The following is an 18583-nucleotide window of genomic DNA, read 5'->3' on the forward strand; positions in this document are numbered from 1 at the left end:
TGTCTAAATTTGCAGATGATGTTAAAATTGGTAGAGTAGTTAATGATCACTGTCAAGCTGAGCTTCTTCAGAGAGACCTAGATAGACTTCAAGAATGGTCAGAAAAATGGCAGCTGTGCTTTAATCCAACAAAGTGTAAGGTATTACACCTGGGAAACAGTAATCCCAAAATAACTTATTCACTTGGTGGAGTTCAACTAAACCCAGTACTGGAGGAAAGGGACTTGGGTGTTACGATACGGTCAGACATGAAATTCTCTGAGCATTGTAAACAGGTTGCAAGGAAGGCCCATGGTGTCCTATCGATGATCTATCGAACTTTTGCAAGTAGAGATAGGGACGTGATAATCCCATTATATAAGGCCTATGTTAGACCACACTTGGAATACTGTGTTCAAGTATGGAGACCGCACCTAAAGAAAGATATCGAGCTTCTTGAAAGGGTGCAAAGAAGGGTAACTCGCCTGGTGAGATCGGCAAAAGGGCGTCCTTATGAAGAAAGACTTCGAATATGTGGGTTGCAGAGTTTGGAAACTAGACACCTTAGAGGAGATTTGATTGAGGTGTTTAAGGCTCTGAGAGGCATCAGTAAAATGAATGAGGACAAAATTTTCAAGATTATAAATGATGCTAGAACTAGGGGACATAAATTCAAGTTACGCGGGGAAATGTTTAGATTGGACTGCAGGAAGTTTTATTTTAGCCAGCGAGTTATAAATTACTGGAATAAGTTGCCTTCATGGGTGGTAGAGGCCGACAGTTTGGGGAAATTCAAAGGTCATCTGGATAGTACTTTCGGGTAAGGGAAGCGCATAGGATGATAGGATTAATTTCCTTTTTATTTAATTTTTAATTTCATTTTATTATTTTTATTTATTTATTTAATTTTTGTTTTTATCATTGTTTTGTTCGGATTTTTTTTTTTTTTTTTTTTGGCTGGTGCAGCATAAGCCATAGGCTTTCTTGCACCATACGGCCGTTACTAATACTAATACTAATATTGATGAAGTTACAAAATAATGATTCTATGGTTCTGCCAATGCTCAATTTATATTTTATCACTAATTTTAATTTATTGTTAATTATTACTCTTTAAATATATTAAGCAGTGTTTAGATTTGCATAAGGATTGTGCTGCAAAAAAGTTTGAAAAGCACTGCTCAACATAATGCACTATTTTGGAAAAGTTAAGTGTAAGAGAAACAAGCTGAATTTTCTTACCATTGATAACAGGTTGGAAAACAGCCATTCCTTCAAAACGAGACACAGCAAAATCCAAAATACATCCTCCAATACTAATAAAAGATGATAATAAATAATAATTTACTGTTTGGCCTAATGTCATCAACAATGAATAACAGTAAGTAACTATTTTTTGTTAAATGAGTTTAGGAAGTAATACACTTTTTTTTTTTTCCTTTTTTTTTTTTTTTTTTTTTGTTAATACCAAAAACAAGCAGAACAAAGAAAAATAGGTGCAAACTGCAATATTAATAAATTGCATAAACTCCTATTGGCAAAAATAATACCTAAAACTTTTTTTTTTTAAATACAGTTTACAACTTGTAAGTTACCACAATTTGGTGACTTGCAGAAATTAGTAAAGTGACCTTGTAACTTCTTAGGAATGTATTCCTTCTGCAAAAACCAATATTCTTAGTATTCCACTCATTGTTTCTATATGCATAGTACTGCTTGTTATTTTTGTATGCATCTAACATTACTTACCTTTATCCATTCTAACCTATTCTTAATTTAATTTACATTCATAAATTACTTACATTATGTTCAGGAATGTGTGGTTGGTTATGCTTTGCAGTATCTGATGCTTGTCTTTTTTTATTTTTCTTTCTTAATTTTCAATTTATGTAACACAGTGGTGTGAGTTGTTTCTGGTTTTTCGGTGCGAAAGCAGCTTTGGCTAAATTGCACTGGTGGAGTGAGATGCTAAGCTCTATTCACACTGCCACCTACAGTCTAGTTTATTTTATTTAACTTGATACAAAGGAAGGTGTCCCCACAGCCACAGTCCATTTTTATGTACATTTTGGAGAATTCCATGCCACCATGCGGTATAGCAAGCATTTTCAATATCAAATTAAACCACAACTTGATATTCCTTTCTGAAGACATTTTGTATTGTTTTTCAACTTTGAGCCATTCAAGCATTTAGCAGTTTTTTTCAGAGGTCATACACGACGAAATATGTTGTTTTGTTCTAAATACCACATGAGTCCTGTGTTAATCATTTTCTCCACGACCTTTTCAAGGTAGCTGGTTAATACAATGGGACAGTAATTTCTCCGGTTTGTGAGATCTTTGTTTGGTTTGGGAAGGCTAAGACTATTGCATGATGCCAACTGTATGGTAACTGATTTTCTAATAAAATTTTAGTATACAAATCAAGTAAGGCTATCTGGGACTGGTCATCTATTTACTTCCTCATGCAATATATTCTTTCAGGATATATTGCACTTTTGAGTGTGAGAGGGCTCCTTTTAAGTTAATGCATTGTAAAGTGGAAGATTTTTTATTGTTTTTAGTGGTAAATTGTGAGGAAGATTTTTCAAAATTTGCTTCATTTGTAAGACGGGTGTGATTGATATGGATCTGTTATAGCATGTCCTTTCCAGTTTAAAAATGGCAATATTTTTCAGTTCCATTCATCTTTATTTTGCCCAGACAGTTTGGTGATGGGAATTTCTGCTCATGAGTCAATGCAATGATTTGATCCAAGGTAGGATATTTATGAAAAACGTTCCAAATTGTTTCTTTCTCATTTGGCTTGAGAACAATGTCATTCCACCAGACTCGGAAAGAACTGTCTTTGTCGCAAGAGTTATGTTACTTTTAAATCACCTGATCACTAACACTTGAGGTCAGTCTTAAAGTCATAATCATGTTTCTTTTTATAGTAAAATTATTGATATTTCAATTGCTTATGTTTTTGCACAGATAGAATGTTGTGATCAACATTTAACTATCTGCAAATGTTGCTATATTAATCAATTTTAACATGAGATTTGACATGGCAATGTGTTTCACAGCCAAATTTGTACTTTGCATCCTCACTAATGATCACAGGATGCAGAGTTCTAGTATTTCGGGATCTTTGTCAATGTGCTACTGCTGACCCACACTATGTTTTCCATTACTGATGAATTGTGAGTGTATGGCTATGATCTGAAACAAAAGCCCAGTCCTCTCAACTGAAGCCTGTTTTTCTCTGAGAGAGAGAGAGAGAGAGAGAGAGAGAGAGAGAGAGAAATTTAGTCAGTGAACCAGGAATAAAACAGTTCTATAGCAATTTTGCAGTGCCAAAAAGTGGACTTCTGCAAATTGGCACTTGCATCATGACAATGCTCCTGCACAATTCCTTTCAAAGAATTCCAGTGTTGTTCTCCCTCCACCCCCACAATGCTTAAAGCAGAGATGGGGGGAACCCCTGGTGCCCTTACCCCAATTCTCAGACATCAGAATGGCAACTATGAGACAGATTATCAAAAAGCATGTAACAGTTTAAACTGCCATGCAAGATGACATTGAGAAAACTGCTTCATGTCTGAAGGTTGCTGAAGTAGAGCTTGGTGTTGATGAAGCAGTCAGGCTTCTTTCAAAGGTGGCAGAAGCAGTCAGGCTTCTTTAATATTCATAAGACTAAAGAACAACTCATGCAACAGCTCTGGGTCAGGAATCTGAAAAACTCTCAGCCTTCTGAAATGTACTGCTTGTTTGATGTTTGTGGATCTATCGAGAACAGAACATATTGCCAACAGTGATGTCTTTGTGTGTGTGCTAGATGTGAGGAGTGTGAGGATGTTAGGAACCAACTCAACGTTGCTATGGGCCTTTACGAGAGCTTGAAGAACAGGGTCAACACTCTCAAAGGATTTAAATCGGGGAACCCATCAAGCTCTCAGTGGCCTACACCAATGCCAGAGCTCTTGCACTTGATCATCAAGCAAAACAGCAGCAATCCCCAAGGCAGAATGCACTGGTCCCACAGGAGCTAGTTGTCAGTGACTATTGTCAGAGAAACAGGAAATATATTATTCAAAAGTTGATAATGTTGTAGAGCATATATCACCTTTTAAGAGCATAAAAGGTGATAATGTTAAACATATTGGGACTAATGAATTTAAGTGTAAAAGATCTGCGGACTTAAGTACAGGTCAATGTATTGAAAAAAAAAAAAAGTCACAAGTTAGGGTTGAAATTGAAAGTGCCTGCAATTCTGCCCAGACATGATTGGAGGGAGTATATGATGAGAGCCTTGTCAATCAGTTTGGCTCCGGAGAGACTGTGCAAGGCTTATGGGTTAGAATTTTTCACAGTGTGGTCTGTGCTTTTTATCACGAGAGACTACTTCTACAGGGATGAGATACACTTAAACACAGATTAATAGATTAACAATGGATGCACACAGTAGTGAAAGTGATTCTTGCATTGCTTCTAATGGAATGAGCAGCAGCCTGGAAAGCAAGGTGTTGGGGACTTCTAGAAGTGCTGGGAACCATCATGGAACAAGTAAATACATGGGCTGTGTTAGGATAACTAAGACTAAGAACAGGTGCATGTACACCAATGGTAGTATAGTAAGTAAATCTGATGAATTTTTTAAGTGCTGGTCAAGACATCAAAGGTGGACATTGTTGGGATATCAGAGATGTGGTGTCATACGGATATAAGGAATGCAGAATTTGAATTTGGAGAGTACAATGCGTACAGAAAGAACAGACAGGACAGAAAGAGAGGAGGGATTATGCCGCAGGTTAAAAAAACAAATCTGAGGCAGAGCATCCAGTTCACGTGGGTGACCAGTGCAATGTTGAGTCAGTTTGTTGTGACACTGGAAAAGCAAAAATGAGTAAGAATGTGTTATAGGCCTAATTACTGGCTCACTCTATTACAGAGAAACAGAGTGAGCCAGTAAATCAGAATAACTTATAATGGGGAATTTTAACTACACAGATATTGACTGAAACTTGTAGGCTGGTCATATGCACACTAGCCATACTTTTGTGGATTTATTGGATGACTGTTTTCTACAGAAGCATGTTCCAGAGGCAACCAGAGGAAGTAATACTATCTGATTATCAGCAGTGATCACAGTGTACTGAAGTGGGATTTACTTAAAGATGTAAGTACTATTAGGGGTAAAGAAGAGGGTTTTTGTTTTCGTAAAGGTGACTAAGAGTGGTCTCAGCCAGTTTTTAAATTGTATACAGTGGCACCAACTGGTGATGTCACAAACAGCAAATTCTAAATGGGAAGCATCCAATGAATTAATCTTGGAAGCTACTAGACTTTTCATACCAACTCAGACACACTGTTCAATTAGGCCAAAATGGTTGCCAGATGAACCAAAATGAGACTCATGGCAGACAAGAAAAATGCATGGGATGTAAGTTAATTATCAGGCAACACAAAAGCCTATGGCAGACATAAGTTAGTCTGTAATCAAGTCACAAAGAAGGTTAAGCAGGTAAAAGTAGATTACAAGAAATCTTTAGGTATCAGATGCAAAGAAAAACAGCAAAGACTTCTTTACTTACATAAACTCCAGAAGGAAGGGGATGAATCAGATTGGTCCATTTGATAACAATGGTTTGATTGTTGAGGATTCTGCTCACGTAACTGACAAACAGAATGAGTAATTTGCATGAGGAATTCTGTCCATGGAGGTCCTCATGGACTAGAGAAGTACAAATGTATCCCCAATTCACAAAGGGGATCAAAGAGTGATATGAGTAATTACAGATATGTTAGTTTAACTAATTTTCTGGGAGAAACTAATGGTGTCACTAGTTTAAGAAGCAATGAAGAATCATCTAGACAAGACAGCAGTTATAGTGTAGACACAGCATGGGTTTATTAAAGGTAATCCTGCCCAACCAATCTGATTGGATAATATGACGTGGTCACAAATGAATGGATGCAAAAATTAATTTTGATGATACTTAACATTTCAGGAAAGCTTTTGATAGTGTTGCACATAAGGTTACTGTACAAATTGGAGCAGTATGGCATTAAGGGAAAGTTGCTGCTACGGATAAAGGGATGGTTGGGTGGGAGAAGACAGTGGTAATCAATGGACACTGCTGTTAGTGGGCTCACCTGTCTGCCAAAGGTCTTCACCTCTCAAACCCATATGCACACCAAAGAGCTGTCACCCTGGCCATAACAAATGCTTGCAACTCAACCTTCAAGCACAAGAATCCATCTCCCTTCCCCTGGGAACTACAACGACTCTGGCACAAAATTAATGACAAGAGGAAGGCCTTCCATTGGACTAGAAGGTCCTGGCCCCCACTGGAGGTAGAAAGCCCACAGAATGCAGTATTGAATAGCAAGAAACTCCTACGTGGTCTTAATCCATCAAAAGAAGAGGATGTCGTGGGAACACCTTGTAGCCAAAACAGGAAACACTGACCCTTGGGGAGTGGTATACAAAATTACCACCAACAAACTCCTCAGAGGTGAAGTCCTGACATCCACCATTACACCACATGGCACAGCCACCACAATCTGTCAATAAAATTCTGGACAGCATCTTTCAACCACCAATCAAAGACTTCACTGAGTGTCGAGATACCAATGACAGCTACATCACTCCAGCAACTGTGGATCCCATCCCTTCAACACTAGAGGAACTCAACCAAGCAATATCCAAGCTACAGGACAGGAGGTGCCAAGGTCCAGATATTCTTGAGCCTGAGATTGTCAACAAGGTGGCAAACTTCTCTCCAAACCTTCTCCTAAAAAACTATTTAACAATTGTTTTGCTAGTAGGACCTTTCCTACAGATTGGAAAATGGCAAATCTCCATCTACTTCTGAAAAACCCCAATAAAACCACCTGAACAACCAACATCCCTATTCTGTCCTCAGAAAACTCTTTTGAGAGGTTCCTCTTCTACAGGATCGACAAGCACTATGCAAATACTAATCTTCAGTTTAATAATCAATTCAGCTTCTGTCCTGTAGCCTGTCCTGTAATAGCGGAGAGAGCATAATTCAAGTTGCAGAAGACTACTATACAGAATTATACGAGGGAATGATGCCAGCAGCAGTGGGAAGATGGATTGCAAATTAGTAACACATACAACAGGTCTGGAGGCTTCATTTTACGTGTACAGAGAAGGGCAACAAGATTGGTGAGAGGAATGAAGGGATCCTCTTACCAAGAGAGGATTAAGTTCTGCAAACTGCAGTAGCTGGAGACTAGGCATCTGCATGGTGATCTGATTGATGTGTATAAGGCCTTGAATGGGTTGAGCACACTGAATTCTGATGGGATCCTTCCAATTCAGATTAAGAACCTTAGGGAGCACATAAATTCAAATTAAGAAAAGACAGATGTAGAATAGATGTGTGGAAATTTGCCTTTAGCCAGCGGGTGGTTAATTGCTGGAACAAACTTCCATCTGTCGTGGAAGTTGAGAGGTTAAATAAATTTAAGGAGGAACTGGACAGGCATTTGGAGGGAATGATGCAATTTTTTTTTTTTTTTTTTTTGGCTGATGCTGCATAAGCTCATACACTTGCTTTCTTGCATCACATGCCACTACTACTACATACCCGATATCCTTCCTGATGAGGTAGAACATGCGTTGAATAAAATGAAGGATCAGAAAGCCCCAGGGGAAGATGAAGTCACTATAGAGTTGTTAAAACTGGGAGGAAGAGACAGGACACAAAAACTGGTAAGACTCTTCACAAATTGCATTAGAAAAGGTGCGACACCTGAGGAGTGGAATAATGCGATAGGTTTTGCTGCATAAGAAAGGAGATAAATCAGAAATTGGAAATTATAGACTAATTAGCTTGTTATCCCACATCTACAAGTTATTCACAAGGGTCATTACTAACAGATTAGAAATACTTGATGAAAATCAAACAAAAGAGCAAGCTGGCTTCAGGACAGGATTCTCAACTATAGATCACCTTCACGTAATATCACAGCTAATGGAGAAAGCAAATGAATATAAAATACCATTATGCCTGGCATTTGTGGATTATGAAAAGGCATTTGACTCCATAAGGAAATGTTTCAGGCACTGGAAAGACAAGGCATAGATACCCCACATATTATGATTTTGAAGAAAATATGAGAACACTACCTCTTTTATTAGACTAGACAAAGACATTAACAAATTTAAAATTGAGAAGGGAGTTCAACAAGGTGACACAATATTGCCGAAACTGTTTACTGCTGCCCTTGAGGAAGCTTTCAGAAGACTAGACTGGTCTCAGAAAGGAGTCAATGTGAATGGAGAGTACCTAAACCATTTACAGGTAACACTGTGGTCATAAGCCACGATCCCAAAGAATTAGAGGAAAATCTTAATCAGTTATGCACAGTTAGTAAGGATTTTGGACTAAAGATGAATATGGCTAAAACAAAAGTAATGATGAACAAGTATGCCACAGAAAGGAACAATGACTGAAGGATCAGTAATTGAAAAGGGGAAGTGGGGAAGTCATATACTTATCTGGGACAAGTTATTAGCTGTAATAATGATAAATGGCTGGTGGCTGGAACGCAAGGGAAGAATAAATTTTGGATGGATAGCATTCAGGAAATATAGTCACATACTGAAGAGCAATATCCCAGTTTATCTGAAATGTAAAATAATGAACCAATATATACTCCCCACCTTGACTTATGGAAGTGAAACTTGGGCACTCACCAAAAGAATGGAAGAGAAGTTGAGAACTACACAGCGAAGAATGGAATGAATTATATTGGGAATCAGACTGTTAGATAAGAAGAGAAACAAATGGATTAGGGAGCAAACTCTTTTAAGTTAAAGGACATTCTTATCAGAACTAAAGAACTAAAATGATCTTGGGAAGGCACACAGCTCGAAGACATGACAGATGGACTAAGAAAATAACAAAATGGTACCCAAGAGGAACGAGAAGACAATGATGGAGAGGGACATATGAAATTCACAAGTTTGTGGGTAGTAAATGGATGGCCATTGCACAAAACAGAAGGAACTGGAAAGTTGCTGGAGAGGCCTTCATCCTGCAGTGGATTGAAAATGACTGATGATAATGATTCGCCTTTTCTTTGTATACTGCACTTTTCATCCTCCCCACAAACAAAACTAACGGAGTGGGGTCTGGAGACCCTGGTGGCCAATGAACAGATCCATCGTTTAGGGAAATTTTGATTTAGATATTGTATCACCAGACGGGTATAATGTGCAGGAGCTCCATCATGCTGAAAGTACATACCACTCCTTGTAGCCAAAGGAACATCCTCCAATAGTAGTGGAAGTTCATTTTGCAGAAATTCTAGGTAAATGGATATTCAGCACATGTGAAGATGTGTAGCATTCTTATCAACACTTCTAACCAGGTTCTAACTGCTTCTTGGTCACATCTGATTCAGGGAGCTGTTCATGCCAGTTTCAAACAGATGTATCTCCGTATATTGAGAATTGGATACATGTTTATATGAACCTTTTTACATATAATAATGCATATTAACCACCCAAAATATTTACTATTCCTCATGAATCACTCTGTATACTACATACTAAAGAATAAATAAATATGCATACCTTGAAATAAATACAGCACTAATAACGGGAATCCAACCAGAATACAAAACTTTCTGCGTATATTTATTTCTCCTTGCGATGACAACCCACAGGGGAATAAGCACAAGAAAAATAACAACTAAGGTAGAAGCAAGCCAAATATCTGTGTCTGTAAGAAATTATTTTAAAACATGTTTTACGAATCAAAATATTATGAAAATCAAATGGTTTAAAATATTAACCACTTATTTACTAAGTATCTGAATAATATCTTCTACGTTTCATAGTATAATAATTCAATTGGAAGATAAATAGAATAAAAACATTAACAATCACAAAATAAACTGAATTTATTTTCTAAAACTTTATCCAGAACTTATGGTTATTCTATGATTATATGAAGCAATAACTACTGTAGCATCACAATGCTATTTCAAATTGCATATAAACCAAGGGCAGTCAAGGCTCAATATGTCCTAGGTCTAAATCTGATTAAAAATTCAGAAGAGCTACCTCTATTTTATTCCATAGGATTATTTCTCTTCCAAACTCTCCTTGTTTATACATGGTTCGAAATTTAAAATGATCAAAATATACTACATTAAAATCAAATAAATGCATTCAATTTTCTAAGCTCGTGAATGATTAGACATCCGGAGAGACTACTTCTACAGGGATGAAAAAGGGTGCAAGAATATTTGCTGATGCCACAGACTAAAAGATTAACAGTGGCCGCAGGTAGGGGCAAAAGTGATTCTCACACTGCTTCTATTGGAATCAGCAGCCTGGAAAGCAAGTTTCTAGAGATTTCCAGGACTATTGGGAGTCATAATGAAACAAGTAAATGCAAGGACTGTGTTAGGGTAACTACGAGTAGGAACAAGTGCATGTATACTTGCATGTACATCAATGCTAGAATTAATATAATTGATGGGTTTGAAGTGCTGGTCAAGACATCAAAAAGGGATATCATTGGGATATCAGAGAAGTGGTGTCACACAGATATAAGCAGTGCAGAATTGGAATTTGGGGGAGTACAGTGTGTACAGAAAGGATACAGGTCAGGAAGGAAGGGGAGAGAGGGAGAGAGAGACAGAGAGAGAGTGGGGGGGTTATGCTGTTAGTTCAGAAATAAAATCGAAGGGAGTGCATCCGATTGACAATAGTGGACAATGCAATGTTCAGTCAATGTGGTGTGACATAAGCACTGGGAAAGGAAAAATGAGATGTGTGTCATAGGCCTAATGAATCTGGTGAGTACAATGAACAATTGGGCAGAGAAATAAATAGTGTGCCAGTAAATCAGAATGTCTTATAAATAGGATTTTAACTTTCCAGATATTGACTGGAACTTGTGGTTTGGTCACTCACACTAGCAAGACTTTCAAGAATTTATTGGATGACTGTTTTCTACAGTAACATGTTCGAGAGGCAGCCAGAGGGAGTAATAAATAATACTCTTGATCTGATTATTAGCAGTGATTAATCATGCATTAATAATTTGCAGATAAAGGAACCACTGGGTGACAGTGATCACAGGGTACTGATGTGGGATTTAATTAAAGATGAAACTATGATCAAGTGAAAGGCTTTTGTTTTCCTAAAGTTGACTACAGTGGTATCAGACAGTTTTTAAATTCTACACAGTGGGATCAACTGATGATGTTGCCAATGGTAAATTCTAAATGGGAAGCCTTCAGGAACTTAATCTTGGAGGATACTAGGCTTTTCATACCAACTAAGAAATACTGTTCAAGGTTTAGACCTAAATGGATGTCAGATGAATTAATGAGGCTCGTGGCAGAGAAGAAAAAATGCATGGGATGCATATAAACTATCAGGCAACACAGATGGCAGATATAAGCTAGTCTATAATCAAGTCACAGAGGAGGTTAGGCAGGCGAAGGCAGATTACAAGAAATCTTTGGCAAAGGATGCAAAGAAAAACAGCAAAAGAGTTCTTTACTTACATAAACTCTAGAACAAAAAGGATGAATCAGATTGGTCCACTTAACATAGTTTGACTTTTGATGATCGTGCTCAGGTAGCTGATAAACTGAATGAGTATTTTGCTTTTACATTCACACACGAGGAGTTATTCAAGGAGGGGAATGCCAGAAGCTTATCAAACTAACAGGGAGCTAAGTGATTTTGAAATAACTGAGAGCAGAGTGGAGTAGAAATTGTTGAAGTTAAATATAAGAAAGGCACCTAGTGGTGGGTAGGATCTATCCAGTTATATTAAAGGAGGCAGCAAAGTAGTAAGAAAACCCTTAGCCATAATTATGAGAGAGCTTCCTTAGACTCGGGAAGGTATCCATGGACTGGAGGTGTGCAAATGTATCCCCAATTCATAAAGCGGTTTCAAAAGGTGTAACTATAGACCTGTTAGTTTAAACTTGTGTTTGGGGGGGGGGGGAATAATGGAGTCACTGGGTAAAGAAGCATTACAGGATCATCTAGACAAGACTGCAATAGTAGTAGTTAAGACACTGCATGGGTTTTTAAAGGGAGGTCTTGTCTGACCAATTTATTGGATACTAGGATGTGGTCACAAAGGAACTGGATGCAAAAAATAATTTTGATATCATATACTTGGATTTCAGGAAAGCTTTTGATACTGTTGCACATGAAAGACTGCTGTACAAATTGGAGCAGTATGTCATTAAGGGCAAGTTGAAAGGCTTTTGATACTGTTGCACATGGAAGACTGCTGCACAAATTGGAGCAGTGTGGCATTGGAGGCAAATTGCTGTTATGGATAAGGGGTTGGTTGAGTGGCAGAAGACAGAGAGTGGTAATCAATGGACACTGCTCAACATGGACTAATGTTATTAGTGAGTTCCTCAAGGTTCAGTGTTGGGTCCGTTGTTGTTTTCGGTGTTTATGAATGATATTGATGATGGGATATCAAGTTTAATGTCCAAGTTTGCAGATGATACAAAGGTTGGCAGGGTCGTTAAGGACACTACTGATGCTATGCTGCTGCAACAGGATCTGGAAAGGTTGAACAGATGGGCTGAGAGGTGGAAAATGAAGTTTAACATTGACAAATGTAAAGTACTACATATGGGAAACAGTAACCCCAGAGCAACGTATCAACTCTGCGGTACTACACTGACAGTGGTGGAGAATGAAAAGGACCTGGGGGTAATTGTGCAGGCAGATATGAAGTTCTCTGAGCAGTGCAGACGAGCTGCAAGAGTAGCTCATGGTGTCTTGTCAATGATATACAGGAATTTTTCTAGCAGGGATAAGGAGGTGATTATTCCCTTGTATAAGGCAATGGTTAGGCCACATCTTGAGTACTGTATACAGGTCTGGAGGCCTCATTTCAAGAAGGATGTAGAACTGCTGGAACGGTTACAGAGAAGGGCAACAAGATTAGTGAATGGAACAAAGGGTTGCTCTTACGAAGAAAGGCTTAAGTTTTGCAAATTACAGAGTCTGGAGACTAGGCACCGGCGAGGTGATCTGATAGAGGTGTATAAGGCTTTGAATGGTTTGAGCATGCTCAATGCCAATGGGATTCTTCATCTTGCTCAGAATAATCAGCTCAGAGGGCATAAATTCAAATTGAGGAAGGACGGATGTCGGATAGATGTGCGGAAATTTGCCTTTGGCCAGCGGGTGGTTGGTTGGTGGAACCGACTTCCATCACTTGTTGTAGAAGTTGATAGCCTAAACAAATTTAAAGCTCAACTGGACAGGTATTTCGAACGAACAGATGGGTGAAATGAGAGTGGGGTTTTTTTTTTTTTTTTTGGCTGATGCTGAATAAGCTTGCTTTCTTGCATCATATGCCTCTACTAATGCTAATGCTAAGTTGCTGCAATGGATAAAGAGATGGTTGAGTGGGTGACAACAGAGAGTGGTAATCAATTGACACTGCTCTTAGTGGACTAATGTTATTAGTGGAGTTCCCCAGGGTTCAGTGCTGGGCCCATTGTTTTGTGTATTCATCAATGATATTGATGAGGGTATCACGGGCTTAATATCCAAGTTTGCACATGGGCAGGGTTGTTAATGACAGTATGCTACTGCAAGATAGATAAGTTGGGCAAATGGGCTGAGAAGTCACAACATTGAAAAATGCAAAGCAGTGCATATGTGTAGCAGTAACCCAAGAGAAACGTACAAACTGTGGTACTACACTCAGGGAAGTGGAGAGTGAAACAGACCCGGGGGTAATTGTGCAGTCAGATATTAAGTTTGCTGACAGTGCCGACGGGCTGCCAGAGCAGGTCATGGAGTCTTGTCAATGATATATAGAAATTTTGCTAGCAGGTACAAGGTGATTATCTTGTTGCACAAGGCAATGATCAGGCCACAACTTGAACACTGTTTACAGGTCTGGAGGCCTCATTTTAGGAAGGATGTAGAGTTGCTAGAACAAGTACAAAGGGCAACAAGATTGGAGAGGAGAACAAAGGCTTAAGTTCTGTAAATTGCCATGCCTGGAGACCAGGCACATGCGAGGTGATCTGATTGAGGTTTATAAGGTTTGTTATTTGTTTGTTATTTGGTTTTTAGGAGCATTAGCAACTAAGGCCATATTGCTCCGGGATATGCGGTGGTCATTCCCTGACCTTTCCGCATTCTCCGTATTTGGTGGTGACGGGCTCGAACCGAGGTTTATAAGGACTTGAACGGGTTGATCAAGCTCAATGCTGATGGGATTCTTCCTCTTGCTCAGATTAAGAACATGAGGGGGCATAGATTCAAACTGAGGAAAGACAGTTGCAGAATAGATGTGAAAATTTGCCTTTAGCCAGCAAGTAGTCGATTGCTGGAACAGACTTCCATCTCTTGTTGTGGAAGTTGATAGCCTAAATAAATTTAAGGCTGAGCTGGACAGGCATTTAGAATGAATGGTGGGGTGAAATGGGAGGGGGTTTTTTTGGCTGATGCTACCCAAGCTTGCTTTCTTGCATTGTATGCCTCTGCTAATGCTAATCCCCAGGATCAGACCTAAAGGCCTCCAAATCCAACCCCAGATCTATCCAATGCACCTCACAACCTCGAGAAATTGAAAACATTGTGTCTAAGTTTTTAAAATAAACATCGTTAAAATTCACGAATGTACAAACATACAACAAATATTTTAAAATTACTTTAACTACATTACTTTTCAGTTATGGAATTGCGCAAAGTGTGGAATGCCTATTCAGCACGGAATGCAGTTTTTGAGTGGGCTCAAAAACTGCATTCCGTGCTGAATAGGCATTCCATACTTTACTCTTTGGTTATGGAATTACACGATGTAGTTTACAATATTCCATGAGGTAATTGCAATTCTTCATATGTTGGTTCTTCTAGGTTCTTAAATACTTGTTTAAAACAACATGCAGCATCAGTTAGGACAATAAGGGCCACGGCATCTGAATTGTTATTTCATTCGATAAAAGAGGATCACATCTTGTTTAATGAAGGTTAAGTTTTTGAATGTACAGCACGATTTCACAAGACTTTTAATAGCTGAAACCTTAGAAATGAAAATAAAAAACGAGATTAACATCCGGAGATCTTTTCTCACATCGGATTCATGGTTTTTCGCACATGCAGGTTATCAAGTAATCTCTTAGTAATAAATAGTGTGGGGACAGACAGTTCACATTAGTCAGTTTCCTACCTGTGATCATGATAAAAAGAAGAAAAATTTTGTCCCTTTATGAAGGAAAGGGATTTTTAAATATTTATTATCGTATATTTGTACATTCGTGAATTTTAATGACATTTATTTTAAAAACTTTGACAATGTTTTCAATTTCTCGAGGTTGTGAGGTGTATTGGATAGATCTTAGGTCGGCTTGGGGGCCTTCGGTTATCCCAGGGATGTCTGTCTAAGTATTTGTGAGCTTAGAGAATTTAATGCATTTATTTGATTTTAAATGTAGTCTATTTTAATCATTTTAAATTTCGAACCGTGCATAAAAAAAAAAAAGGAGAGTTTAGAAGAGAAACAATCCTATGGAGAAAAATAGAACTCTTACTTATGCACAAATTTTCTTTATAGCGGAACAATACTTTGTTTCGAAACCATAAACAAAACTAAATTGAGAAAACATCCCGATTCGCCAATACCAAATGAATCAACAATTTCAAGGTTAGTAACTCATTTTCTAAAATATTGCTTTTGGGACAAAAAAACAAAAAAAAAAAAAAAAAAAAAAAAAAATTGTTCATTGCTAAGTAAAGAGAGGGGGAAAAGAGAGATGTTCATCAATGTTTCCTGTTGTCACCCAAAAATATCATTGAGAAGATTTGCATAAAACAAACAGTTGTACCATAATAAAGTACACAAAAAGGCATCCATCGCTAACTTTATGTAATGTATGAACTTAAAGAACTTGATAAAGGGGAGTCAAAGAAAAAAAAAAAAAAAAAACTGCATTAATATCACTGGATTCAAACTTTGGACTGTTGTCTTCAGTGAAGCTTGGTTTCACTTGAGTGGTAACATGAATATGGTGTGACACTTCACATCACCAAGTAATTGAAAGTCTTCAAGAAAACAAGTTTAGAAAAACATACCAGGATTTAATACACAAGTTTACTATGCTACTTAACATAGCAACATTACTAGTTCAACAAGACAGGACAACTCACCACACATACAATGAAACAGTGGTAATGCTGAGAGACTTTATCGGTGATTATATTATTTCAAAAAATATATGGCCTACAAGAACTCTGGATTATTTCTAGGGTTTGTTGAAAGATGATATGCAGAATAAAATTGTGAACATAGACATACAAATGTTCTAAAGGTGTCAATTTCAACATTCATTACAATAATTACTTGATTACACGATTTAATAGTAAAAGAATCTTACTTACTGATATTTGAGTTGAGCAAAAAGAATTTGGAACAATTGCAAGTATAATCTAAAAAATGAGAGCTAAGTAATAGTGTACACACTTGGGGTGGGGTGTGGGATTAAAGGATGAAAAGGATTTGGGATTACAAAAGAAAAAAAGTTCAACATGCAGTGTAAACATGTGACAAGACATGCAGAGTTTTAGCTATGATTTGTCAGAATTTTGCAAGGAGAATTCTGAAGAAAGTGCAGGGAAGGGAGGGACTAGATTGGTGAAGTAGCAGTAACCATTATCATTATGAGGAAAGGATCAGAATATTGTATATGGTAAGCAGAGATTACCAACCTAGGTGGATTTCATAAAGTGTAAAAGACCCTGAGGAGAATTAGCACAATGGATGAATGAACGAAGGAGAAGGAATCAATTTGGTGAGCAAGACAAAATCTTCTGAAGTTTACCTTTGAGCAGTGTTGTGAAACACTGAAATAAGCTGCCTGGAGGGTTGCCAAGATGGAGAGTTTAACAAAATTTAAGGAGGAACTGGATAGGCACTTCTTGATGAGGTATAACGAGGGGATTTTGTCAATAAACTGCATATATATATATATATATATATATATATATATATATATATATCTCCTTGTCCGTTGAAAACTTTATTCATTTCTGAGATGTAAAACAGAGATTTCTAGGATGGAAAAAACAACAATTCTTGAAAAGCCCAACTACGTTGTCCATGCTTTAAAATTAACCCATGAACTCCTGCTAATCCAATAAAACTTTATAATCAGTGAAGACTAGCAGCAGCTGCCCAAATCTACAAAATTGTAACACTGCAACCTTTCACCCATAAATCCCAGATGATCCCTACTTGTCTTTATACTGTTTTGTTTTTGTTTTTTTTTTGTTAGTTGTTGGCACATCTGCTTCTGTAGCCATAATGCACCTCCCAAGGTTTTACCATTAGCATAGGCATATGATGTAAGAAAGCAAGCTTATACAGCATCATCCAACACAAAAAAAAAAAAAAAAAAACCCTTCCACTTCACCCTTCATTCGTTCAAAATACCTGTCTAGCTGAGCTTTAAATTTATTTAGGCTATCAACTTCCACAACAAGAGATGGAAGTCTGTTCCACCAACCAACCAACTACCCACTGGCTAAAGGTAAATTTACACACATCTATCCTACATCTGTCTTTCCTCAATTTGAATTTATTCCCTCTCAGGTGATTATTCTGAGCAAGAGGAAGAATCCCATCAGCACTGAACATGCTCAAACCATTCAAGGCTTTATACACCTCTATCAGATGACCTCGCCGGTGCCTAGCCTCCAGACACTGTAATTTACAAAACTTAAGCCTTTCTTCGTAAGAGCAACCCTTTGTTCCATTCACTAATCTTGTTGCCCTTCTCTGTACTCGTTCCAGCAGCTCTACATCCTTCTTGAAATGAGGCCTCCAGACCTGCATACAGTACTCAAGGTGTGGCCTGACCATTGCCTTATACAAGGAAATAATCACCTCCTTATCCCTGCTAGAAAAATTCATATATATCATTGACAATACCCCATGAGCTACTCTTGCAGCCCATCTTCACTGCTCAGAGAACTTCATATCTGCCTGCACAATTAGCCCCAGGTCTTTTTCATTTTCTACCACTGTCAGTGTAGTACCACAGAGTTGATACGTTGCTCTGGGGTTGCTGTTTCCCATATGTAGTACTTTACATTTGTCAATATTAAACTTCATTTGCCACCTCTCAGCCCATCTGCTCAACCTTTCCAGATCCTGTTGCAGCAGCATAGCATCAGTAGTGTCCTTAACAACCCTGCCAACATTTGAATCTTCTGCAAACTTGGACATTAAGCTTGATATACCATCATCAATATTATTTATAAATACAGAAAACAATAATGGACCCAACACTGAACCCTAAGGGACTCCACTAATAACATTAGTCCACGATGAGCAGTGTCCATTGATTACCACTCTGTCTTCTTCCCCTCAACCACCCCTTTATCCATAGCAGCAATTTGCTTCCAATACCACACTGTTCCAAATTTGTGCAGCAGTCTTCCATGTGCAACAGTATCAAAAGCCTTTCTAAGATCCAAATATATAATATCAAAGTTATTCCCTGCATCCTGTTCTTTTGTGACTGCATCATAGTATCCAATCAAATTGGTCAGGCAAGATTTCCCCTTAAC

General features: G+C 38.0%; 1 protein-coding gene across 2 annotated transcripts in view; it reads right to left on the reverse strand.

The window, feature by feature from the left end:
* The window catches only part of LOC150086866 (solute carrier family 41 member 1-like), a 202263-nt gene that overhangs the window by 32752 nt on the left and 150928 nt on the right, over nt 1-18583 (reverse strand). For both annotated transcript variants that reach the window (XM_090372784.1, XM_090372783.1), the window contains exons 8-9: nt 9575-9722; nt 1222-1295 (exon numbers count right to left, since the gene is read on the reverse strand). In XM_090372784.1, coding sequence (XP_090228910.1) covers nt 1222-1295; nt 9575-9722 — 222 coding nt within the window. The remainder of the gene's footprint in view (nt 1-1221; nt 1296-9574; nt 9723-18583) is intronic.

This window comes from Mastigoproctus giganteus, chromosome 4, assembly GCF_048544385.1.
Source record: "Mastigoproctus giganteus isolate SK-2022 chromosome 4, ASM4854438v1, whole genome shotgun sequence".
NCBI classification, from domain to species: Eukaryota; Metazoa; Arthropoda; class Arachnida; order Uropygi; family Thelyphonidae; genus Mastigoproctus; species Mastigoproctus giganteus.